At 29.9% G+C, this 22613-nt stretch overlaps 1 protein-coding gene across 4 annotated transcripts in view; it reads left to right on the plus strand.

Moving 5' to 3' along the window:
* LOC123294216 overlaps positions 1–22613 on the plus strand; it is a 111592-nt gene that overhangs the window by 81982 nt on the left and 6997 nt on the right. For all 4 annotated transcript variants that reach the window (XM_044875327.1, XM_044875328.1, XM_044875330.1 and 1 more), the window contains exons 2-5: positions 19980–20258; positions 20317–21825; positions 22106–22279; positions 22347–22553. In XM_044875327.1, the coding sequence (XP_044731262.1) occupies positions 20013–20258; positions 20317–21825; positions 22106–22279; positions 22347–22553 (2136 nt within the window). In that variant the 5' untranslated portion in view covers positions 19980–20012. The remainder of the gene's footprint in view (positions 1–19979; positions 20259–20316; positions 21826–22105; positions 22280–22346; positions 22554–22613) is intronic.

Genomic DNA, 22613 nt, shown 5'->3' on the forward strand with positions numbered 1-22613 from the left:
AACTTTACAACGAAACTGTATAGATAATCAAGCATTAAGAATGAATCTTATAATATAATAATATCTTTTCTTCTTTGCAATGTTAGCGCCATCAAGAAACATAAAAAGTTAATAAAAAAAAGTACATTCTTCTTTTTTTTCGTCTACTTTTTAAACATATTGGTTTTATAACTTTTAGTTGTAATAATTTTATTCACAGGAAATATGGTCAAGTTAATTTCCAATTGCAATGCGTTGGATGTTCAAATTATAGTTAACTTTTAGTACATTATTGCAGCATTGGATTCATTCCGATCACAAGATTTTACATGTTTAACTTCAAAGCTCAGGTTGAAGATCAGACAAAATTCACCTAGAAAATTGAGGGAAAATCGGAAATAAATTTCATTATTTATGTGATGTGTATAATAGCGGACCATTAATTTTATTAAAATCAAGGGCTTCGTCTGCTTCGTCTGCTCTTCAAGTGCCTCTACCTGCCAAGGAAGGCGCAGGTAGAGGCAACTGCCCCCTCGAGATTCTCAAAAATGGTTCAAAGCACTTACTTGCCTTAAAAAACTAACCATCTTTTATAGTTTTTGAGGAAAAGGGAACTTAATTTTTTCCCTAATTCAGACTCTCACGGAAAAAAGCTAAGCTAAGAATCGGAATGGGCCGAGTGGCTTTATTCGACACGATAAAAATATACAGAAAATATATTTCGTATATAATTATTAAGTTTGTTTTGGAGGCTCTTTTGAAAAAATGACCCATATACCCGTTTCGATCGAAATTTCACAATATAATTCCAAGAAACTGTGAACAAAGTTTCAGAGCTGTACCTAAAGGTGGTTCTTTTCATTGCGTACCGCTGCGTTTCATACCGCAGGTATTTTATATTTTATCATTTAGTTTTAAAACTCAATACATTTGATATAAAGACTTCGGTATTTATGTGTAAATATTATATTTATGTATATATTGATCATAATGTATTTCTGATCAATTCAATAGTTTTAAATTGAAGTAATGTATAGAATTAATTGAAATTTAAAAATAATGAAAGATTGATATCAATAATTTTATAAATCATTATTATTTTCAAGCAATATATTTTATAAAATTTTAAATGCACCACACATTTACATTCATTGGTGAAGGTACACAGATCGATTGACTTTAACTCTTAACATAAAATATTTTATTTATCAATATCATTATTACCATTATTGAATAATAAATAATATTGTTATCTAGAATAGGTAAAGTAATACTTTTAAAGTTGAAGTTAACTTACAAACGTTTATAACGTAACATAACAATTACCAAGAAACCACCCAAGTTGAATTTAAATATTATATTCAAGTTCACCATTATCTTTTTACAATTTGCGTTTCTGTTTTAACTATCGTTTGTAATATTTGCTTGTTTTAAGCTTTATAAGTTCATTGTTTACTTGATATTTTATTTTATTTATATTATTTTATAATGCAGAACTATAGAGTAGAGTGCCGATGTAATCGTTGAGAAAATTGTATTGATTTTATTGTAATCAAGGGCGTCGCCAGCCGATGGCGCAAAGAGGGAGCAAGTTGCTTTATAAAGAATGGGAAAAGTACGAATCGTAGGTATAAGTAAAAATAAAAAAGATAAAACGCGAAAATTAATTTTTATTTTAAAATTAGATCTATTTTATCATTAATTAACCTGAAAACAAGCGTGGATCAAGAGATAAATTTTGGGGGATCACAGACACCGGATTTACACTGGTGACAGCCATGAACTTTTTTGGTGTTTTCATGTTCACTTACCTTTCTCTTTCTATTAGCTCCCCCCCCCCCCTTAAAAATTTTTTGTCAAAAATGATTTTATTTAATTTTTGTACCCTAATTATTTCGGAATGATATCACAGATTATAATGAATGAAAATAATAATATAGATTTCAATTCTAAATCTTAAATGTAATAAAATCTTTTAAATATTCTTATTTATCGTATACAATACTTGAGACACAAGTACTATAATGAAATAAATTAATGCTGATTGTCATTTACGCAGTGACTTAAGTCAGGCTTAGTTTAATAAGTGATAATGACAACAACAGCAATTATAAAAATATTATAAAAGTAATATCTCTCTAAATGTATCGAATATCACTCAATGTATGTTAAAAAATTTCAGATTATGTGTCTATCTAATGTCTATTTATTTGTTTGTTTTTCAAATAACTAATCTTAACGCCCGCATGCATATTTGACATATGTACATTGACATATTTGACATATGTACATTGTTTCTATTGCGGGTAAGTCAACATTTTTTTTTTTTTGGAAGTTTTTAATCATTTGTATCTAAAAGAGGTCTTCTTTTTTTATCTATAATTCATATATGCATGGAGTGATTTCCTATAACTAGACAAAAATACTCAATAACAATTTTTCTGAAAACTAACTAGAAATCATAAAAATTGAAGATAATTATTGACAAAACTTTGTATTCAATTTCTGCTGAATCAATTCAATTTAAAAAAAAAGAGACTCGTTTTTATAAGAAATAACTTTCTAATTAAAAAATTTCCTCTATTTCTTTTAAGTCTATTATTTAATTAACCATGAGGGTCGAATTCAAAGCTAGATATAATTCTTTGAACAACAAAACATCTAATTCATTTGCCTCCAAGGTTTTTAATTTGTTATCAAAGGGGCCAATCACTTTTTGAAAACCCTGTACATTGAGCGTATCGTATCCCGGAAGGGGTAGGTCTACTCTGAAAACCGACGGCGTGGGCCTTCTCAGAGTGATTAAGGAAAACTTACGAAGCACTAACTGCCAACTTATTGTACCTTGAAAAAGAATGTTGGGAAAGACACTGATAAAAACTATGGGTGCAAAAATCACCTGTATTATCAATCAACTCCTGATAGCTATAATTGATAAGTATAATAGGTCTAACACTGGAATATAATTTTTTTATCTCAAATACAAATCTGATATGCTCGTTGATTTGACTTGAGGTTTACAAAACTTACAATTAGACACTTACAAGAATATGTTTAACATAATTTCAAGTATGTTTAATATTTCTAAGAACACAGAAATATTTTTTATTGTGCAAATACTTATTCTAAACGACGCAAAGTTTTAAATCCAGAAATATTTTTCCAGCAAGTACTTCTTTCTTTGTTTACTCTGCAACAAACCCGTTATTATATCTTTATTTATATTTTTTTTATTTGGGTATAGTAAAAATTGAATTTTTGTTCTGGAAGGAATTTTAATATAGTGTTCCAAGAGGTACGAACCTAGGCGAGGCGAGGTTTTGAAATCACCTCACCTGGTTTTTTATATAATAAAATTTTTTTGATTGATTTTTTCACTTGAAATTTTGTACCTCGCCTAGTAAGAGTTACGAGGCGAGGTGAGGCTACCTCGGAGCCCCGATGAAACACTATTTTAATGTCATCTACACATCTATTTTTCTCCGAATACTTTTCACAACCCACTTTTCAAATGAGTTGAGATTCGCTTTGTAAGTTTGTAAGGTTGAAATTTAGAAGTGATTCTCAAGAGAGAATGTTCCCTGCAAATAGAACTAAGAGCGCCTCTTTTCAATTTTTTAGCATTTCTTACTGTTTTCGTTACGTCTCTGATGATAGTTGTATAAACTTAGTGTGTATGTCTTCCATTTGTCTTTCGTAGAAAAGGTAACTTTCGGGTTACCGTCCTAATGAAGATACATCCATTTTGATAACAGATAAAGAATAATTTGCTTCATTTATAATTATTAATTATGAAGCCCACCCAAATAAAAAAAACATTATACAAATTTCTCGGTATCTTTTTCTTTATAAAAATATATAAATTAATATTTCTGTATTGTCTATGAAGCTAGTATAGCCAAGTCACAGGGCCGTAATAAAACTCGACCATATTTTTTTGCTATGTTTTTGCCAAAGAATTGATTTTTTTGCCATATCCGTTTCCGAACAACAATTGTCCTGCTCATTTTGAATTGAAGCTACAGATCTCGAAATACAGCAGGGACTACGGTGGCTTCAGCTTCGAGTCAACAGGGCCATCATAACTCGACAAATTTTTTTATCAAAAAAATATCAGAGGAATACCAAAAAAATTTCTCGCAAATCTCGTTTGAATAAATGTTGCAGATGAAGGAATACATGGGTGGCTACGCTGGTTTTAGCTTTGAGTCATCAGGACCATCATTACTCGACAAGGGTGGCGGCAAAAAACAATTCATTGAGAAATTTCTTTGGCAGAAATAATTAGCAAAAAAAATATGGTGTAAGTTTTATTACGGCCCTATGACATGGCTGCGCTAACTTCGTAGACATCTGTAAGTACTTACTGACTTGTCTGTGCGTTCAATATGCCATTGACTTCAGATACAAATTTGGGCCATAGAAAGTGTAATTATAAATCTATAATTTATATTTCAATCAGATTATAATTTATTCTTTTGGTCACTCACTTACATTACATTTGTTTTTTTTTTTAATGTATTTTGTTTATTTATCATCGATTGTAATGCCGCGATCATCATTTGATCAGACAATCTTAGACATATCTACCGTTAAATTCGAAACTAATGAACCAACATTACCTTAATACCTTAAATCAAAAATTCATTAAACTATGCTATTTAAGTTGCAATTTTATGGAACAATATGACTTTTTGTGGGACCCGGCTCAAAATGTTTGTATGAGTTTGTAGAACAAAGTCTTATTGATTAGAAAATATGCTATTACTATGCGCACGCGTGAATGCAATTGAAGTTCGACCAAGGTAGTTCTACTGAAAAATCATGAAATTTGAGAAAACCTTTATTTTGGGGTATTATAGGAATTTTTTGACGCATGACATTTTATCCTTAAACATAGCCTTTTTGAGATTCAAGCGATTGAAAAAAAAACAAAACCTAATTTTGATGAAAGTTTGATATTGTCGATTTTGTCATCAAGAAAATTGACGATTATCGTATGACTGTGATCAACTGTTTGATTTAAAAACGTTTGAAATTTATATTTTGAACTGTTCTAAGAACTGTCGGAAATTGCAAAATTACGATAACATGTATACCAAAAATTGAAAATGGAATGTTCTGAAGTGCATACACATTTGTTCCTATTAGGAAAATATTTTTGAAATCATTTTTGTTCCCTATTATAAGTTTGTTTATATTTTTTGGGTCACGTAAAACCCAAATGATTGTGTAACATGTTTCTTCTTTGAACTTACATTTGTTTATTTTTGTTTCAGGTAAATTGCAGATTCACGTAGTTGCCCCAATACCATTTATTATCGCTTCAAAGTGGTAAGAGTTGGACGCAAAAAAAAATGTTTTTTTAAATATTTTTTTAATAGTAATTTATAAGTAGATTAAAACCACAAAAATTATTTTAAGTTTAGTTCTGCTCAGTTTTATTGATCTATAGATTGTTTGAATCATCAATCGTTGCGTTGGATGAATGTTTAATATAAAAGACAGTGTGCAAAGGTATTTCGATTGCCTCCAGCTGGGTAATTTAATATTTAAAAAAAAAAATCGGCAATCATTTATTATGATTAAAACGAGAGAGGTAACTGTTTTGAGATATTTTTATAACACTGTGTGAAATGTGGGAAAGTTGATTCAATTTTTTGTTTTTAAAAGACAAGTTGTTTAAAAATGACTCTTACAAATGTTACTTTCATTATCAAAAATTTTTATATTCTTAAGCAACAGTGAAATTTATTACGGCGATATTCATTTTAAAAATAAAACTGGACAGATCATTCCACAAGAATTTTATATTCTGGGATTTCGTATAAATAATCCAGCTTTCTTGAAAAGAAAAGATTAACAAAGTTATCACTTCCTTTTAAAATAAAGCAGTCATGTTTTCAAGATTTCAGACGAGGTACAAGACATTGACTTTAAACTGTCTACGAATTTTAAACCTTTCTAAGGACGAACAAAAAAAAGGATTGTAGAAAAATTCTTCATCAATAGTTTCTTCCTTAATGAATTTATGCAAGCGGCTTTCAGATTCCTTCTAATTCTCGACAAAAAAAAAAAAACTACATTTACACTCTTATCCGCCGATCTGTGGCATTATAACTTCCACTTATAAGAATGCAGTAATCGATTCCACCCACATCATAAATGTAATTGTAAAAATTAATGTAATTTAATAAATAAAGATTAACAAATAATGATGTGGGTGGCCTCTGTGATAAGGTGTATGTCAGAAAAACGGAGGTTAAACCCCATTATTATGTATTTTAACTTCCACTGGACATCTGTTTTGCCTTTTTCTTATAGGTACTCATGGCAGGAAATATTTATATTAGTAGGACATAACTGTTCTTCCATCTACATCAAATTGGTCCTTTAGGTCGAGGATTTTGTATCTAAATTTGTTCAAATTTTGAGTGAGTTTAAAATGTGTGTTTAAATTGTGTATAAATCATGGACATAATACCATAGAGCTGCATAGACATAGGAAACGTAATAAGAAGAATTATTGACCGCAGTAAGATAGTTAGAAAGAGGTAGAAATTGCAGGAGTGTAAGGGAGACGAAGGTAGTTATATGCGCTAATTTTACCTGTCTTTATCTGGCTCTCTACACCTATGGGCAACAACTTTGCAGCTCTCTGACATTATCTCCACGGTATTATGCATAAAGAAAAGCCTTATAGAATATTCTTATTAACCAAAAAGACAAAAATTAGAAATTTTTTGTTCTTAAACTTTGTTGTTTGGAATTGTCTACAAATCTATATTAGGTTACAATTAAAATAACTCAGCATAAGATAATTTTATTAATTACCTATATAAAATTTTTAATAAATTATTAATAAATAATAAGATAATTTATTTATGAAATAAAGTGATACACCCATATCATAATTTTAAACAGGTTTTATGTGTGTTATTTTGTGAAAATACATACATAAATGTTTATAAAATTAACTATACTTAAAGCTATTAACTGTATTAGTCTATCGCAAGATTGGGTTAGTCAAGATACTTTTATTGTAAAATGTCATTGAATGTCCGATGTGCCTTCAGCATGCTCAATGAAACCCACTAATTTTGGGTCATTCTTTTCAACTCTGATATCAGTTTTTCGCTAGCTATCACCTATGTGCTTCATTCCGGGACCAGGACTCCATATTCTTGAAATCTATTAGAGCTAGGTTAATTTTGGCTACAAATTTGAAAAGTATGACCTAAATATAGTAGGATTACATACTTGGTTTATCAAAATTGGATAAAATTTGGATGTGATAGAGCAAAATTAAATTTTTTGGATTTTGATGACGTCATAAAGTTAAAAAATTCGATTTTTTGATAATATAGGCAAATTATGTCCGATCTTATTGGAATTTTTATTGAAACCCACTAATTTTGGGTCATTATTTTCAGCTGTGATATCAGTTTTTCACTAGCTATCACCTATTTGCTTCATTCCGGGACCAGGACTCCACATTCTTGAAATCTATTAGAGCTAGGTTAATTTTGGCTACAAATTTGAAAAGTATGACCCAAATATAGTAGGATTACATACTTGGTTTATCAAAATTGGATAAAATTTGGATGTGATAGAGCAAAATTAAATTTTTTGGATTTTGATGACGTCATAAAGTTAAAAAATTCGATTTTTTTATAATATAGGCAAATTTGGTCCGATCTTATTGGAATTTTTATTGAAACCCACTAATTTTGGGTCATTCTTTTCAGCAGTGATATACTTTTTTCGCTAGCTATCACCCATGTGCTTTATTCCGGGGCCAGGACTACACATTCGTGAAATCTATTAGAGCTAGGTTAATTTTGGCTACAAATTTGAAAAGTATGACCCAAATTAAGTAGGATTACATACTTAGTTTTTGAAAATTGGATAAAATTTGGATGTGATAGAGCAAAATTAAATTTTTTGGATTTTGATGACGTCATAAAGTTAAAAAATCGATTTTTTGATAATATAGGCAAATTTGGTCCGATCTTATTGGAATTTTTATTGAAACCCACTAATTTTGGGTCATTCTTTTCAGCTGTGATATCAGTTTTTCGCAAGCTATCACCTATGTGCTTCATTCCGGGACCAGGACTCCACATTCTTGAAACCTATTAGATCTAGGTTAATTTTGATCACAAAATTGAAAAGTATGACCCAAATTAAGTAGGATTACATACTTAGTTTATCAAAATTGGATAAAATTTGGATGTGATAGAGCAAAAATGAAATATTTTGGATTCTGATGACGTCATAAAGTTCAAAAATTCGATTTTCTAATTTAAAGTGTTTTCTATTCCTTGAGAATTTTCAACGTGTTTCTCGTTCCATCTCAATATAATGTAGGTATACACAAATCTACTACGTATTTAGTAATTATAAAAAATGATCGTCTTATGTAATACGAAAATAATCGAATACCAAGTTCAAGGCTAGATGAATAAAACATTAAATTTGTTTGTATATCTTTTAATTGTAAACAAGTTTACGTCATATCTAACAATAGCTCCAGCATTTAATTTTTTTAAATCAATTATAGAAAATTATTTACGAGGAGAAATATTTGTCAAAATATCTTTTACAAAGATTTATAATTTACGAATTTGACTGAAAGTCTTTCCTATTTAAGAAAGAGGGATGTAAAGGTCAGAAATAGAAATGATCAAATTTCCATCAAAACTTCAAGTAAAAATGTAAAGATCGTTCGTTTCCTGCAAGGTTAATTCTGTTGCTAATTATTTTTATGAAACTTATTGTGACCAATAGCAATCACTACTACTAAACTTTTTGAATTGAAACCTCAAGTCTTTTTTCAAGATGCTATTTTTATGAAAGTTTTTGTACAGTCTTGATCCATGACTAACCAAGACTAGTGCACCTAATAGTGCTTATACATTACCCTTTTTCTGGTTGGCTAGACATCTTTTTTTTTCCAAATTTATAATTATCAATTGTTTTAAAGGCTTGTGTTTGCAAATGCATTTAATTCAGTCAGCTTAGAATATCAGTAGACGTTATACGTTATAACAAAAATTACATTAGATAGATATTCAGTCTTGGTCGCTCGAAGTTTAATCTCGATTCTACTAAAATGTCGGATATTTTTATTACTCCCTTTATTTTAACTCGTAGGCTCTGCTTGTCTGCTTGCCTGCCGAAATTTTTTTCAATCAATTTTCACCTTTTTCTCGTAATCCAATCGAGATAAAACTTTGCAGGCAAACTCATCGCGACGATAAAAAAAATGTATCCCCTAAAATCACAGAATAACTTATCCTCTGATCACATCTGTAAACTAATATTTACAAAAATATTTAAGATACTTTTATCTTTGAAATAGTATAACATTAAACAAACCTTTTCTTAATGTTGCATATTAATCTCAGTACTTCTAACATAAAAAGCGCGTACTTTACGTCTAAGCTACACATCTCTACTACAATATTTAAAAATTTCAATGTTTTATGTAGCAAGGGAAAGTTATTTTCGTAACATGGGAAGTTTAATGTGTGGACCACAAGTATCGAACTAGCTTGAACAACTTGTTTTTTAATACGTAATTTAAATACAATAATACTTCTTTAAATGGACACAAATCGGCACGACTCCTCGTCTCTTATGTAAATAACTTTTTTTTTTGTCAATTGATTATTGTATATTAATTAAGTAATAAAATTTTACAATATATGAATATTAATTAACGTGTATGAATGATATCGAATAATAAATAAATATTAAATTATAATTAACAATCATATCGTTCAATAATACGTATTATATTATATTCTTGTATGGTACCAGTACAGTATTAACAAATTATATACGTGATTCCTTTGAAGGGCATTCATTATATATTCATAATAAATAAATTGTTTTGTTAAATAGTATCTAGGCAAGCAAACAACTGATGATGCATGCGTTATGTATTATTAATAAGTGTTTAATTATTGTATTCAGCTCAATCAATAAGGTTTTATTTTATTTAAGTCCATGGGGTAGTATCAAAACACAAACCTGCTGCACGGCTTATTTTTGACAAATTATATGTTTAGTACATGGATGACGGAGCTTTACGCGGTATTTTTTGAGTTAAAAAGAAACAAATACTAACTTGAATGTCCCGGTTATGTACTTTATTTTGTCGCCAATAGATGTCAGGATGAGTCATATTTTGAGCCAATGTTACAGTTTTCCGGAAAACACCGATAAAACGACGTTTTCTGAAAATGAAATCTAGCTAGATCGATTTTTAGCTCCAAAAAACCCCTGCATAGCAATTTTCATGAAAATCGTTGGGGTTGTTGCCGAGATTGCGATATATATACATATATATATATATATATATATAATATCTGGATGACCGCTTTGCTCGGTATTTTTAAAAAGACACAAATTTTATCACTAATAGAAGACCGTTTTAAATGTCTCCACACAAATACTAATTTGAATGTCCCGGTAATGTATTTTATTTCATTAACTACGATATACACCAATAGATGTCAGGAAGAGTTATAATTTGCATTGTATTTCATTAACTACGATATACACCAATAGATGTCAGGAAGAGTCATATTTTGCGATGTATGTTTCAGTTTTTCATGAAAAAACGAATAAAACGACGTTTTTTTAAAATGAAACCTTGTTAGATCGACTTATCGCCCCAAAAAACCCCTACATACTCATTTTCATGAAAATCGTTGGAGCCATTTCCAAGATCGTTGATATAGAATTGCTCGATATATATATATATATATATCGCAATCTCGGCAACGACTCCAAGATTAGGATGCGAAAGCCAAACATAATACCCATTTACTTCTATCCCGTCTCCAAAAACCATCACACAGTTCAATGACATATATTACTTTATTACGGGTGCTTTAAGACTTAGAAGTTTCACCCACAACGAATAATTTTCACAAATTTTATTGTTACGCCTGATTATTAATTGTTACTCATTTTTCATATTTTAGTGTTATATTTTTTCATATTTTATTGTTAAATTTTCTTTTTACATATTTTTACTTTGTTTTCATATTTTACTGTTACATTTTTTCACATTTTACTGTTTAAGTCCGGAGTTGTCTCAAACTTATCTCTTACTTAAAAGTTGATGCAGTTAAGATTATATTTTAAGGATTATTTGTTATTAAATTCGTGGTTTTCAAGATGATCCAAAACGGTTAAAACGATATTGCTCCAAGTTTTATAAAAAAAAAAAAGAGTATATTGACCAGTTTAGCTGCTAGCATACTTATCATAATAAAATTAAAAAAGTATAAATGAAAAGAACCTTCGATTTCTTTTAAATAAAAAGTGAGATTTACAATAGACATACATATTATATTTAATAAACAATATATAATTATTAATATCTAAATATTACCTTAAAGTTATAGTGAATTAACTAAACCACAAGTTTAACATTTAAAAATTAATCAAATTAATTTATTGTTAATTATCTTACATACAAAACATATTTATATACCTATATGCACAAGATTCCATTGCCTCAAGTTATATTTGAAATAATAAGCAACGGAATTATTTTTAATTCATAAAAATTTATTAGTTTAATGTTTTAAATTTATATTTAGGTTAGTTTTGATTGATTTTCATTTCTAAATAATCAATCTTTTTGTCAAGGTCGGTAAAATTATAACGTGGTTGTTAACAATCAAAATATTTTGGAAACGATATCGACTTCATCAAATCAAAATGATTTTCGTGTTTTGGGAATATTTACTGTAACTAACAAGATACATAATTCTCCATTAATTCATTCTTGGTTGTTGAAAATTCGTAACGGGAAAAATAAATCTGTTTAACTTTATTATAAATTATCTTTTTCCTTAGAACCTTCTCCAAACTGAACCGATATTGCGAATCATCGCCTATTTTTTAGTTGTTTCAAGTACAGAACCCTAAACTCGCACTTGAAACATATCTAAGAACACTCCCCATTTAATTACTTTTCAAACGAAACAAAAAAATCCAAATCGGTTCATCCGTTTAGGCGCTACGATGCCACAGCCGGACACATACACACACACACACTTAGCGGTCAAACTTATAACATCATTTTTTTTGGTTCGAGAGTTAAACAACAGAAACCTAAATATTTCGAAAAAGAATCATCGTGAAAATGTTGAATATTCTAGTTCAAAAAATCGAGCAAGAGTTTTAATAAAAATTTTTTATTTTGTTGAGAATGAGACAAGCAAAAATTTGATAAAATATTGCGATGATTCAAAAATCTATCTAAAATCTTCAATTTAATCAGTCTGTATATTCGAGCGTCAAGTCTGTTATAACGTGAACTTTGGCTTCCTAACAATTCTATGCAGATATCGCTCGTGGTTTTGCAAATATTCCTGAATAATTTTGCAGTGCTCTTCTTTCAATCTAAATTTGTTTCACAGCATCAGACAGTTCGATAGCCTCGCCAAGATCTAAGTTTTCTGTTCTGTGATCCAAGTCAAAGAATGTATCGAGCTCAAAATATGCATGACTATGGATATCTGCTTTGTCAGAGGAAATGTGTCTCATAAATGAGTGCATTTACAGGACTATATTGTTAATTAAAAATTTATGTGGGCAGATTATCAATGGGAGGGGTTTTGACCCCCAAAACTCCTCCCATGCGCAGGGGCTTAAAACATAGTTTTACTAACCTGGTACCCTAACAACTTGAGATAATCATAAACGAGAAAGTATCTCCAAAATCGTATTTTATTAATTTCACTTAAATATAAAAAAGTAAAATTAAAATATTTGTGATATGTTGTTGACCTTGAAGACCTCACAATTTTATACATTTACACTTCTATCAAGAATTGGGTATTTTTTTAAATAAAAAAAAAATTTTAAAAACAATACAATTTAAATATTTGAATGTTGTGTTTTTGTATTAACTACCATACAGCAATTAACATAAATTTTCAGGTCAAAGATTTAAATAATATATTTGTGCAATATTAATGAGATTCATATGTAAATCTAAACTCCAAAGTATAAGTAGTAGGACTTGTAAAAGATGGTTTACTTAACATTGTTTTCACCCTATTAAATATTTGTTTTATAGTATACGTATAGTTTTTTTTACAGTAAGTAACGGAAGTAGTGTATAACCTATAAAAATTGAAAATAAGGTAGCCCATAAATACATCTGTATCTGGACCACCCATTAATGTTTAAGTGGGGTACCTGAGTATTCCAAGTCTTATGGAAAAAGCTTTTTTTTAACGAAGCAAATTTCTTAAAGCATATTATACCATGTATATATGAAATATACATAGTATATTAAGTTTAGTCCCAAGTTTGTAACGCTTAAAAATAATGATGCTAGGAAAAAAATGTTGTCATAGGTGTTCATAAAATCACCTAATTAGTCCATTTCCGGTTGTCCGTCCGTCCGTCCTTCTGTGGACACGATAACTCAAAAACGAAAAAAGATATCGAGCTGAAATTAATGTAAATGAGCATCATAGGTCAATTGGGTCTTGGGTCCGTAGGACCATCTTGTTAACCGTTAGAGATAGAACAAAAGTTTAAAAGTAAAAAATGTTCCTTATCAAAAATTAAACAACTTTTGTTTGAAACATTTTTTCGTAAACATCACTGTTTACCCGTGAGGACGCCAATTAGGCGGAAATTTTATAATATGTACTATACTTGATTATCAGTTATGTATGTGTTACATGTTTGTATGTGTAATGTGATAAAGAAATCAACACTGACTATACATGGTACTTCAACAATTAACTCAATCAATTGTTTGTTTTCACTTGTTTGGTCTTATAAAATAGGTTCTCTTAATCACAGATTAATATTAAAATCAAAATTATTGGCTATTTCATTCTTTGCATATATTTTCCGTGGATATCGTCGTCTTATTTACTTTTTTGACAAAAATGTTTGATCGGGTTATGTTTATGTTATTATTATAATAATAAAAAGTTACAAAAACCTACATGAAACTATGGTTTCATAATATGGAACCCCAATAGATTATTTTAAAGACTTATATGACTCATCGATGTCAGTATTACTTGTGACATTCTGTATGTTTAGTACAATCTGAAAACGTGATACATGAAATATAAATTTATGAATATTTATAAGAATTGATTGTTTTCTTTTCTTGCTGTTTTAAAGATATTTTATAAGCGGTCAACAATATACCTATTTTTGTTGCATTTATTTACTCTTCTATTTCAAATAGGTATTATCTTGAACTGTTTATACAGAGTGATTATTTACATTTGGATCAATTTGTTATTGATTATTAGCATCGCTTAAAATCGATGGTTCCTTCAAGCTATACACTATTTTAATATGCAGTTTTTCATCTCTTTATACTTCGTTTCACGTAACGCCAGAGAAAATAAAATTTTTCCTTTTAATCCATTTTCGAAAAAAAATTTTTAAAGTGAAAACTTCTTTAGCGACGTTGGGCACTTTTGGTAGGGAAAAATGTTATGGGTTCGCGTCACTTACATGCTGTGCGCGCGCCGACATGCTGTGCGACTGTGCTGTGTGCGTGAGACCCTTTTTGAATGGGTCAAATTTCGTGCGTTCGCGTCACAGACTTTCTTATAGCAGTATATCTGTATAGTTATACAGCTGACGTATTGTGTAACATTAGTGCTGCGTATATAACAAGTACATTGAAATTTATGTAAATACAAATACTATCCACAAATCATATGATTGTATATTAATTGTTATTTCAATTGAATTGTATTTATATTTTGTCATAATCTTGTACAGCCAGTAATATATTTAAATAATAAAAAATCATATAAACATGCATATAATTGTTGGTCGGAGTGTCCATAGATGTGAAAACCAGATTGATGTTGATAATTTTAATTCAAATATTATGAAATTTCAAATTTTATACTAAAAGTTCTAAGTTTTCACGTCTATTGGTAGTCTCTATGACTGCGAATATTTTGTTTAATAAAACACTCTATACAATGAGTTTAGCAGATTCTAAAGTAAGTTAAGTAAAATAAACTCTTCGTTAACACACATAAATATTACCTATTACTACATATACCTACATAATATTTTATTCACAATAGAAAATCTTTTAACTTCCGGTTTTATTTCAAAATTTTAAATTTTTATTTAGAAAATTATTTTTATTAGTATTTTTAATATCCGTTGGTTAACTAGAAATACTTTCTAAGTTTTCTAATAGTTACACATAAAATGTTTACCAATTATGTTAGTTATGTTAACACCATTTATAGAAATTTATAAAAATGGAATCAAGAAATGATATCTAAAATCAATTAAATATTATCAAGGTATTATAAATTTTCTTGTATTTTTATTGGCCAGAGAAAAATCGACTTTTTGAAAACTTTATCTATCTCTACAGTCCCTCAAAACTCAGAATAACGATCAAAAATTTGAATATGAAGCGCCATCATAAAAATGTTTTTTTTTTTGTCCTTTTAAAATTGTGTTTTGTGCACTTATGTAGAATACTCAATTGAGTTAAAGGAAAATTTGTAGGATCAACTTATTTAAGAAAGCTATTCGATTTTCTTAGATACAAAAAAGTAAAATCATTTCTCATATGATTTTCAAACAAAAAAAAGAGGACAATTCACGACCATACGAGAACAGGACTTCGTGTACGGTGTTTGTTACGGCATTCAAAAATTCCGTCTTAATGTATTTTTAACAATTCCCGAAAAATTTGCTTGTAAAAACACCAACGTAAAACTAGTTTATTCTATACAACTGCTACTAGTGGTTATTTACAAAATTTTAAAAACCCCCGACAAGTTTTTCGGGGTCGTAACCCTAAACTCGTACTTGAAACAATAACACTCTCCATTAAATTACCTTTCAAACGAAACCAAAAAAATCAAAATCGGTCCATCCGTGTAGGAGCTACGATGCCACAGACAGTCAGACACACTGACATAGCTGTAAAACTTATAACACCCCCTTTTTTTTTGTTCGGGGGTTAAAAATGAACTTTTCGGGTATTTCTTTAATAAAATTCTCTTATCAGCCCTTTTTGATTGATTTCATCTACTTTTTGTGTAACCTAGTAAAAAAAAAGTAGCATCGAGGTCATATAATAGATAAATATTTTTTCCCAAGACATTTACTTACTTGATAAGTACTCTCAGCGCACTTTCCTATTATTATTTCATACAATTTGTTTAAATTACATGGAAAAAAATGTATGTCATTTTAGTAAATTTAAACAAATTTGTGTGTAAGAAAACATTAAATTTCACAGTTCATCCGTCTAATAGTAGTCATTTTGTGTATAATTAGCATGGGCTGACAAATTTATAACTTTTGTCAATATTTTTTCAAACTTTCTTAACATTCTCATGTACCTAAAATTTTAACAAATTATTAGAGAAATTATTTATCTTAAACAAAATTTAAATATTGATTTTTTTCTATAAATAGATTATGTTAATTTGTTACCTCAGTATTATTCCCGTATTAAACTAACAACAAGTGGAATTTTAAAAATCCCCTTAAAAATGCTGTATTTCCTTGTAGCTCTCTCCAAACTAAACCGATTTCTTGAAGCATAGTCAAGAAGAGTCTCGATTAAATTACCTTTCAAATAAACAAAAATCAAAATCAGTTCATCCGTTTACGAGCTACGATGTCACCAACAGGCAGACAGACACACGTAAAGCTCAAACTTAGAAAATTCCTCTTTTTGAGTCGGGGATTAAAAATCTCTGTAGAAATTAAAATTTCTCATTTTTATCCTCAGAATAAAGCTATTGATATTCGCAAATATAGGTATCTGAAAAAAATATAACTTTTATTGCCTAAAATATAGCACAATTCAATTTCAACAATTTATATCGGGAAATCATTTCAATGAACCGGAAATCAAGAAAATAAAAGTTCTTTTCTTGGGTTTTTGAGCCGTAGACTATTTGAAATTTGGTATTTAGGTATATTCTTGTTTTTCTTTACATGTTTATTTGTTTGACTTTTTGGTAGGAGGATGTCATATGGTGTTACCATGATCGTGACGACATTCAAAAATACGATACGAACTGTGTATTTGAATGGTGGAGCAGGACAATAAAACACAGTACCGAATATAGATGCTTTCAGTTTTTCATTTTGAATATTTTACAGTCTCCTCCAAGTATAAAAATCAATACTTTGGTTTACTATCACTTTCCAAAAACTTGACACCATTTGCCTAATATTTGCAAAATTAAAAAAAAAAACTGTTCTTAAATTTTCACTTTCAAAAATAAAGACAGACACCTCTTATAATTTTTACTTTTTGTTTTTGAACGAAACTAAAAGTTGAACTATAAAACACAAATTTTACAACTTTAGCTATTTAAATGTTTTAAGATAACGGTACATATTTACTTATCTGGTTTGTAAGCAGACTTTGTGTAACGCACGATAAAATAATGTTCAAATAAAGTTACTTCAAGCAGATTTATTTAAATACTATGATATTTGTTATAAAATTTTGTATCTAATAAACTGAACTAGCAACTTTCCAAACGCCAAATATGGATATTAGAATTCAATAATTATATTAGATTTGTATTCTATAATGGTAAAATCAGAAATTCAGGATGGGCAGCAACGTGTGTGATTTTGAAAACACTATAAAACAACAACCCAACAAGTTTTTCAGTTGGAAAATTGAAAATTTTTTTTACCATTTTAAGTTATTATTGGGCATTCGAGAAAATTAAATAAATTGTATTTTTTCATTTTCATAACTTTCGAAAAATTGGAAATTGGAAAATTTTTGATGTTTGCACAAAAGCACAAGAAATTTTAAAATCTACCAAAAAAATGGAGTGAAGAAGATACAGGTAGAAGTTATGTGCTGTATCTCCTTAAGGATGTATGAGCATGACAACAATGTTTGATTTAAAGGCTCAAAATTTGTTTGTAGGTAGTCTTTTACTCAAAGAATATGTGGTTAAAATTTCAGCTTAGGTATCCGTGCAAATTTTTAAGAAAAAAGTCATTAAAAATCGATATAAAATACATTGGCTCTTATGGAGGAATCTCAAAAAACGACATATTTTGGAAGTTTTTGATAATTTTCATTTGGAATGAATGAAAACAAATTTAAAAAAAACTTTTTAATAGAAAGTAAACATATTAGCAATGAATTAGAAAAGAAAAAAACTAAGTGTCACCGTCCATATAAGGGATGTAAGAGCAGGGTAGATTAAGGGTTGAAATTATTTTATCTTATTTTCAACTTTGATGATGAATTTTGTTATAACTTCATGAATGTAGACGAAAAATAAGAATAAAATTTTTCGATATGTGTCTTGGTTTTCGAAATATCGAAAGCTAAATAATTAAACAAAATTTTCAATTTTCGATATTTTGAAAATTAAGCCAGATATCGAAAAATTTTATTCTTACTTTTCGTCTTATATCGTCAAGTAATAATATAAATTTATCATCAAAATTGAAAATATCTATTTTTAAATTTGTGCCTCCACTACCATGCTCATACATCCTTAAATGAGGCACTTGTCATCCTATAAAAAATTAGGTTTGGACTGAGATATGGACTCTTAAAATAACCGATACATACTGATGTTAAAAACATGCACCTGACACATTCATAAGACTTGCTATCAAATCACTAACAATAGCAAGTGTACTTACTATAGAAAGTAAAGTGTGTCAGTATAGTGAGTGTGCTCAATAGTAATATTATTGTATTTAAAAGATCCTTGAGTGTCTTTCTATTCAACTTACATTGTGGTCCACGAAAATTGTACCTAGGGCTCTGTATCCTAAGTCAATCAAGGTAACGCACCAATAAGTATATAGACTGCTTTTAATTTATCCATATAAATTTTTTTTGGATTTTTTGGACCATTTTATGGATTTTAACTTTTTTGAAAATGAAGTTTTGCCCATGATACTCGCTGACATTGTAACTGTAGGACCATTCATTAAATTAACCTGATTTTTATACTTTTTGTGTCAAAATTACCCCATCCAATGAGTTTCATCAAATTCCAAAACGAAAATTTTTTTGCGTTTTTTTCGATTTTTTTAAAGGGGTACCCCCTTAAAAAAATTGCAAAAATCGAAAATTTTTTGTTATCTCCAATTTCGATAAAACTCAGAATATAAGGTAATTTTGACCCAAAAAGTTCAAAAATCGGGTGCATTTGATGACTGGCTGAATAGTTTTTGAGATACGGAGTAAAATCGATCCAATTATTGCGATATCTCAGAAATTCTGCATCCAATCATTTAATTAACCTGATTTTTACACTTTTTGGGTCAAAATTACCCCATCTACCGAGTTTCGTCAAATTCCAAAACGAAATTTTTTTTTGCGTTTTTCTCGATTTTTTCAAAGGGGTACCCCTTAAAAAAATTGTAAAAAATCGAAAAATTTTTGTTATCTCCAATTTCGATAAAACTCAGTATATAAGGTAATTTTGACCCAAAAAGTTCAAAAATCGGGTGCATTTGTTGACTGATCGAATAGTTTTTGAGATACGGACTAAAATTGATCCAAATATTGCGATATCTCAGAAACTCTGCATCCAATCATTAAATTAACCCAATTTTTATACTTTTTGGGCCAAAATTACCCTTTTCACCGAGTTTCGTCAAATTCCAAAACAAAAATTTTTTTGCGTTTTTCTCGATTTTTTCAAAGGGGTACCCCTTAAAAAATTGCAAAAAATCGAGAAATTTTTTGAATCTCCAAGTTCGATAAAACTCAGTATATAAGGTAATTTTGACCCAAAAAGTACAAAAATCGGGTGCATTTGATGACTGGTCGAATAGTTTTTGGGATACGGACTAAAATCGACCCAAATATTGCGATATCTCAGAAACTTTTTGGGTCAAAATTACCCCATCCACCGAGTTTCATCAAATTCCAAAACAAAATTTTAATATTGACTCAGATTTTAAAATAGTTCAATTTTTGTTTCTTTTATTTTCAGAAATTATGATTGTGGTTATTGTTGTCATATGAAATGGGAAATCATAATTCCCACGGGACGCGTCCATCTTTGAATCAACAGCAACAGTTACATCAACAATGGGCGCATTCATTTCCACGCGATCTTCAACGCGTACCACATCTAAAGGTTTTACCTGAAGATGGTCTCAGCCAACGTTTACGATCAACTGACAATGGTGCAATTCTTACTGCAGAAGGCACAATTCGTGGTAGGCGAAATAGTTTTCGAACGAGAGATTTAGACGATCCACAAGAACATGTATGTATTGAAAATTTAAATCAAAATATGAAAAATATTTACTGATTAATTTTTTTAGGTTGGAGTATATCGAACACGCAGTATTCATGAAGCTCATCATAATTTTGGAGAATTTCAAAGACCTCATCAAATGTACAGAGATGATAGTCAATTTGCTATGCAAGCAAAACGATTTGGCTCAGAACCTGATTTAAGAATTCCAAACACTAATAATCATTCAGCATCAAATATAGAAGGTTTCGGTGCAAAAAGTCGAATATCAAGGGGTCGAAAAAAGTATAAAGCTCCAGCTCCACCACTAGTAGGTTCTACAGGGGAAGGTTCATCACCCGATAGTTATCATTGGGAATTAACATCAGGTGGAGATACGTCCGATAGTGCAGCACCTCAAAGGAAATTGCGACTATTTAAAACGAGAGCTGAAACACATCGACATTCAATGCAATTAAATGGACGAACGTCAAATGAATATAAAGAAGACATACGAGAAAAATCTCATTTACCAATTATTCGAACAAATGGCCATAACAATAGTAACGATGTTATATTTGATTCCCGAAACTCTCATATTAGAAATCGTAACTCATTAGATTTAGAAAAACGGGAGGAAAGGTATACGAGAAGTAGTGAACGATACGAGGATAAGAATGACGGAGGTGTATTAATTCGAAGTCGAGATCGTGAGGTTGATGTTCGAAAATCGCATCGAAATTCAGCACCTCCCGTAATGCACCGAAGCTTAAGTTCACCAGAATTCCAAGCAGAGCTTCGAGCAGTAACACAAAAATTACGAGTAATTGATCGAAGCAAATTTGAACCAATTGAGAATAAACCTTTAGAAAAAATCTCAGAAAACAAAAATCGAAATATAAAAGATGTGAAAAATCGACGCAAAGCTCCAGACACCAAACAAACAAAATCACGAGAGACAAAAGAAAGTAAAATGATTACCATGGACCATCATAACATTTTAGCGAAACAACGGCTAATTAAAGGTTTTAAAGAAAATATTGAGAAAAAACAGACAGAAGAGCATGGAAAAGAAGATAATCGTTCAAAGTACAACCGAACGTTATCACAAGAAAGTGAAACAACAGAAAATATAAGCCGTGGGCAAGCATCAGGAAAAGAAAGTACACCAGAACAATCACCCACACGTAAAACAGAAGTACGAAAAACTTCCGATGAATTTAAAACGCCTGCAAAAACATTTTACTTTGGAATGGACACAGTTGATTCTACGATGCCAGCACAGGAAACTGCAAAATTACCCAATGGCAATGAAAAATTGCCACCATATATATTAGATAAACCAACTCAAGTGCCTATTATTAGCCCGTACAAAATACAACGGCAAAGTTCATCTGAATCAGCATTATCAAGTGAACCAGATTTAGATGACACTCAAACAAATAGTCAGCATGATATCTCAATGCATTTGAGACCAACATTACCAAAAAAGCAATTGGATATACCACGATTTTCACCAGCAACAGCTTGGAGATTATTGTCAATTGTAGATACTACAAACCAAAATAACCATTTACATGACAATGATGAAGTACCGGTAAGTTTTTTATATACGAGGAAAATTTGCTTTATTCTGCTCTAAAGTAAGCAGTTTTTCAGTCATTCTGAAATCTATTTCTTGATGAGACAGAGTCGATATATTTAGCGATGCTAGATAGCCAACCCTCCCCCACTACTATTGCGGACAATTTCACATCATTTACCTTTTACAGTTCACCTGGAGTCAGTCAAACTTGTCTCTTCTTAAAGTTATTATCTGAACAAATAATTAGTTACTTTCAAGATAATCTTAAATATTTGTTATTTTGTTTTACCAGGTTCTTATCGAAGAGAGAATTGAAAGATTAGCTCGACCAACACCAAATATACCTCTATTAGGGCAACGTTCAAGTCATGATAAAAGTGGAGACTCTGGAATTTCCGGTGATGCTGGGCCAGCATTAATGGAAGACATTTCAGATCCGCCGTTACCACCAATCCCACATTCCAAGGTATTATTACAACTGAAAAAAATTTCTTAAAAGAGTCAATTCTTATGATTTTTATTTTGTATTTCAGAATCAACATTCACCGCCAACAACGAGACCTCCCATAGTTGCATGGACACCGCAACAAGATTTAGAAGAAGAGGCATCGAGTTCAGATGGTGGTCTAGATATTCTTAAAGACACACCAACCGATGTAAAATTTCATGCTAGAAATCATGTATTTAGTTTGTCGTTACCAAGAGAAAGTCATTTAGCACAATATGCTGAAAGTGACAAAGTAATTATTTTATTCATAAATATAATTTCAATTTCCTTACGCGAATATATTTCTGAAGTT

This window comes from Chrysoperla carnea, chromosome 2 (assembly GCF_905475395.1).
Source record: "Chrysoperla carnea chromosome 2, inChrCarn1.1, whole genome shotgun sequence".
Lineage (NCBI taxonomy): Eukaryota > Metazoa > Arthropoda > Insecta > Neuroptera > Chrysopidae > Chrysoperla > Chrysoperla carnea.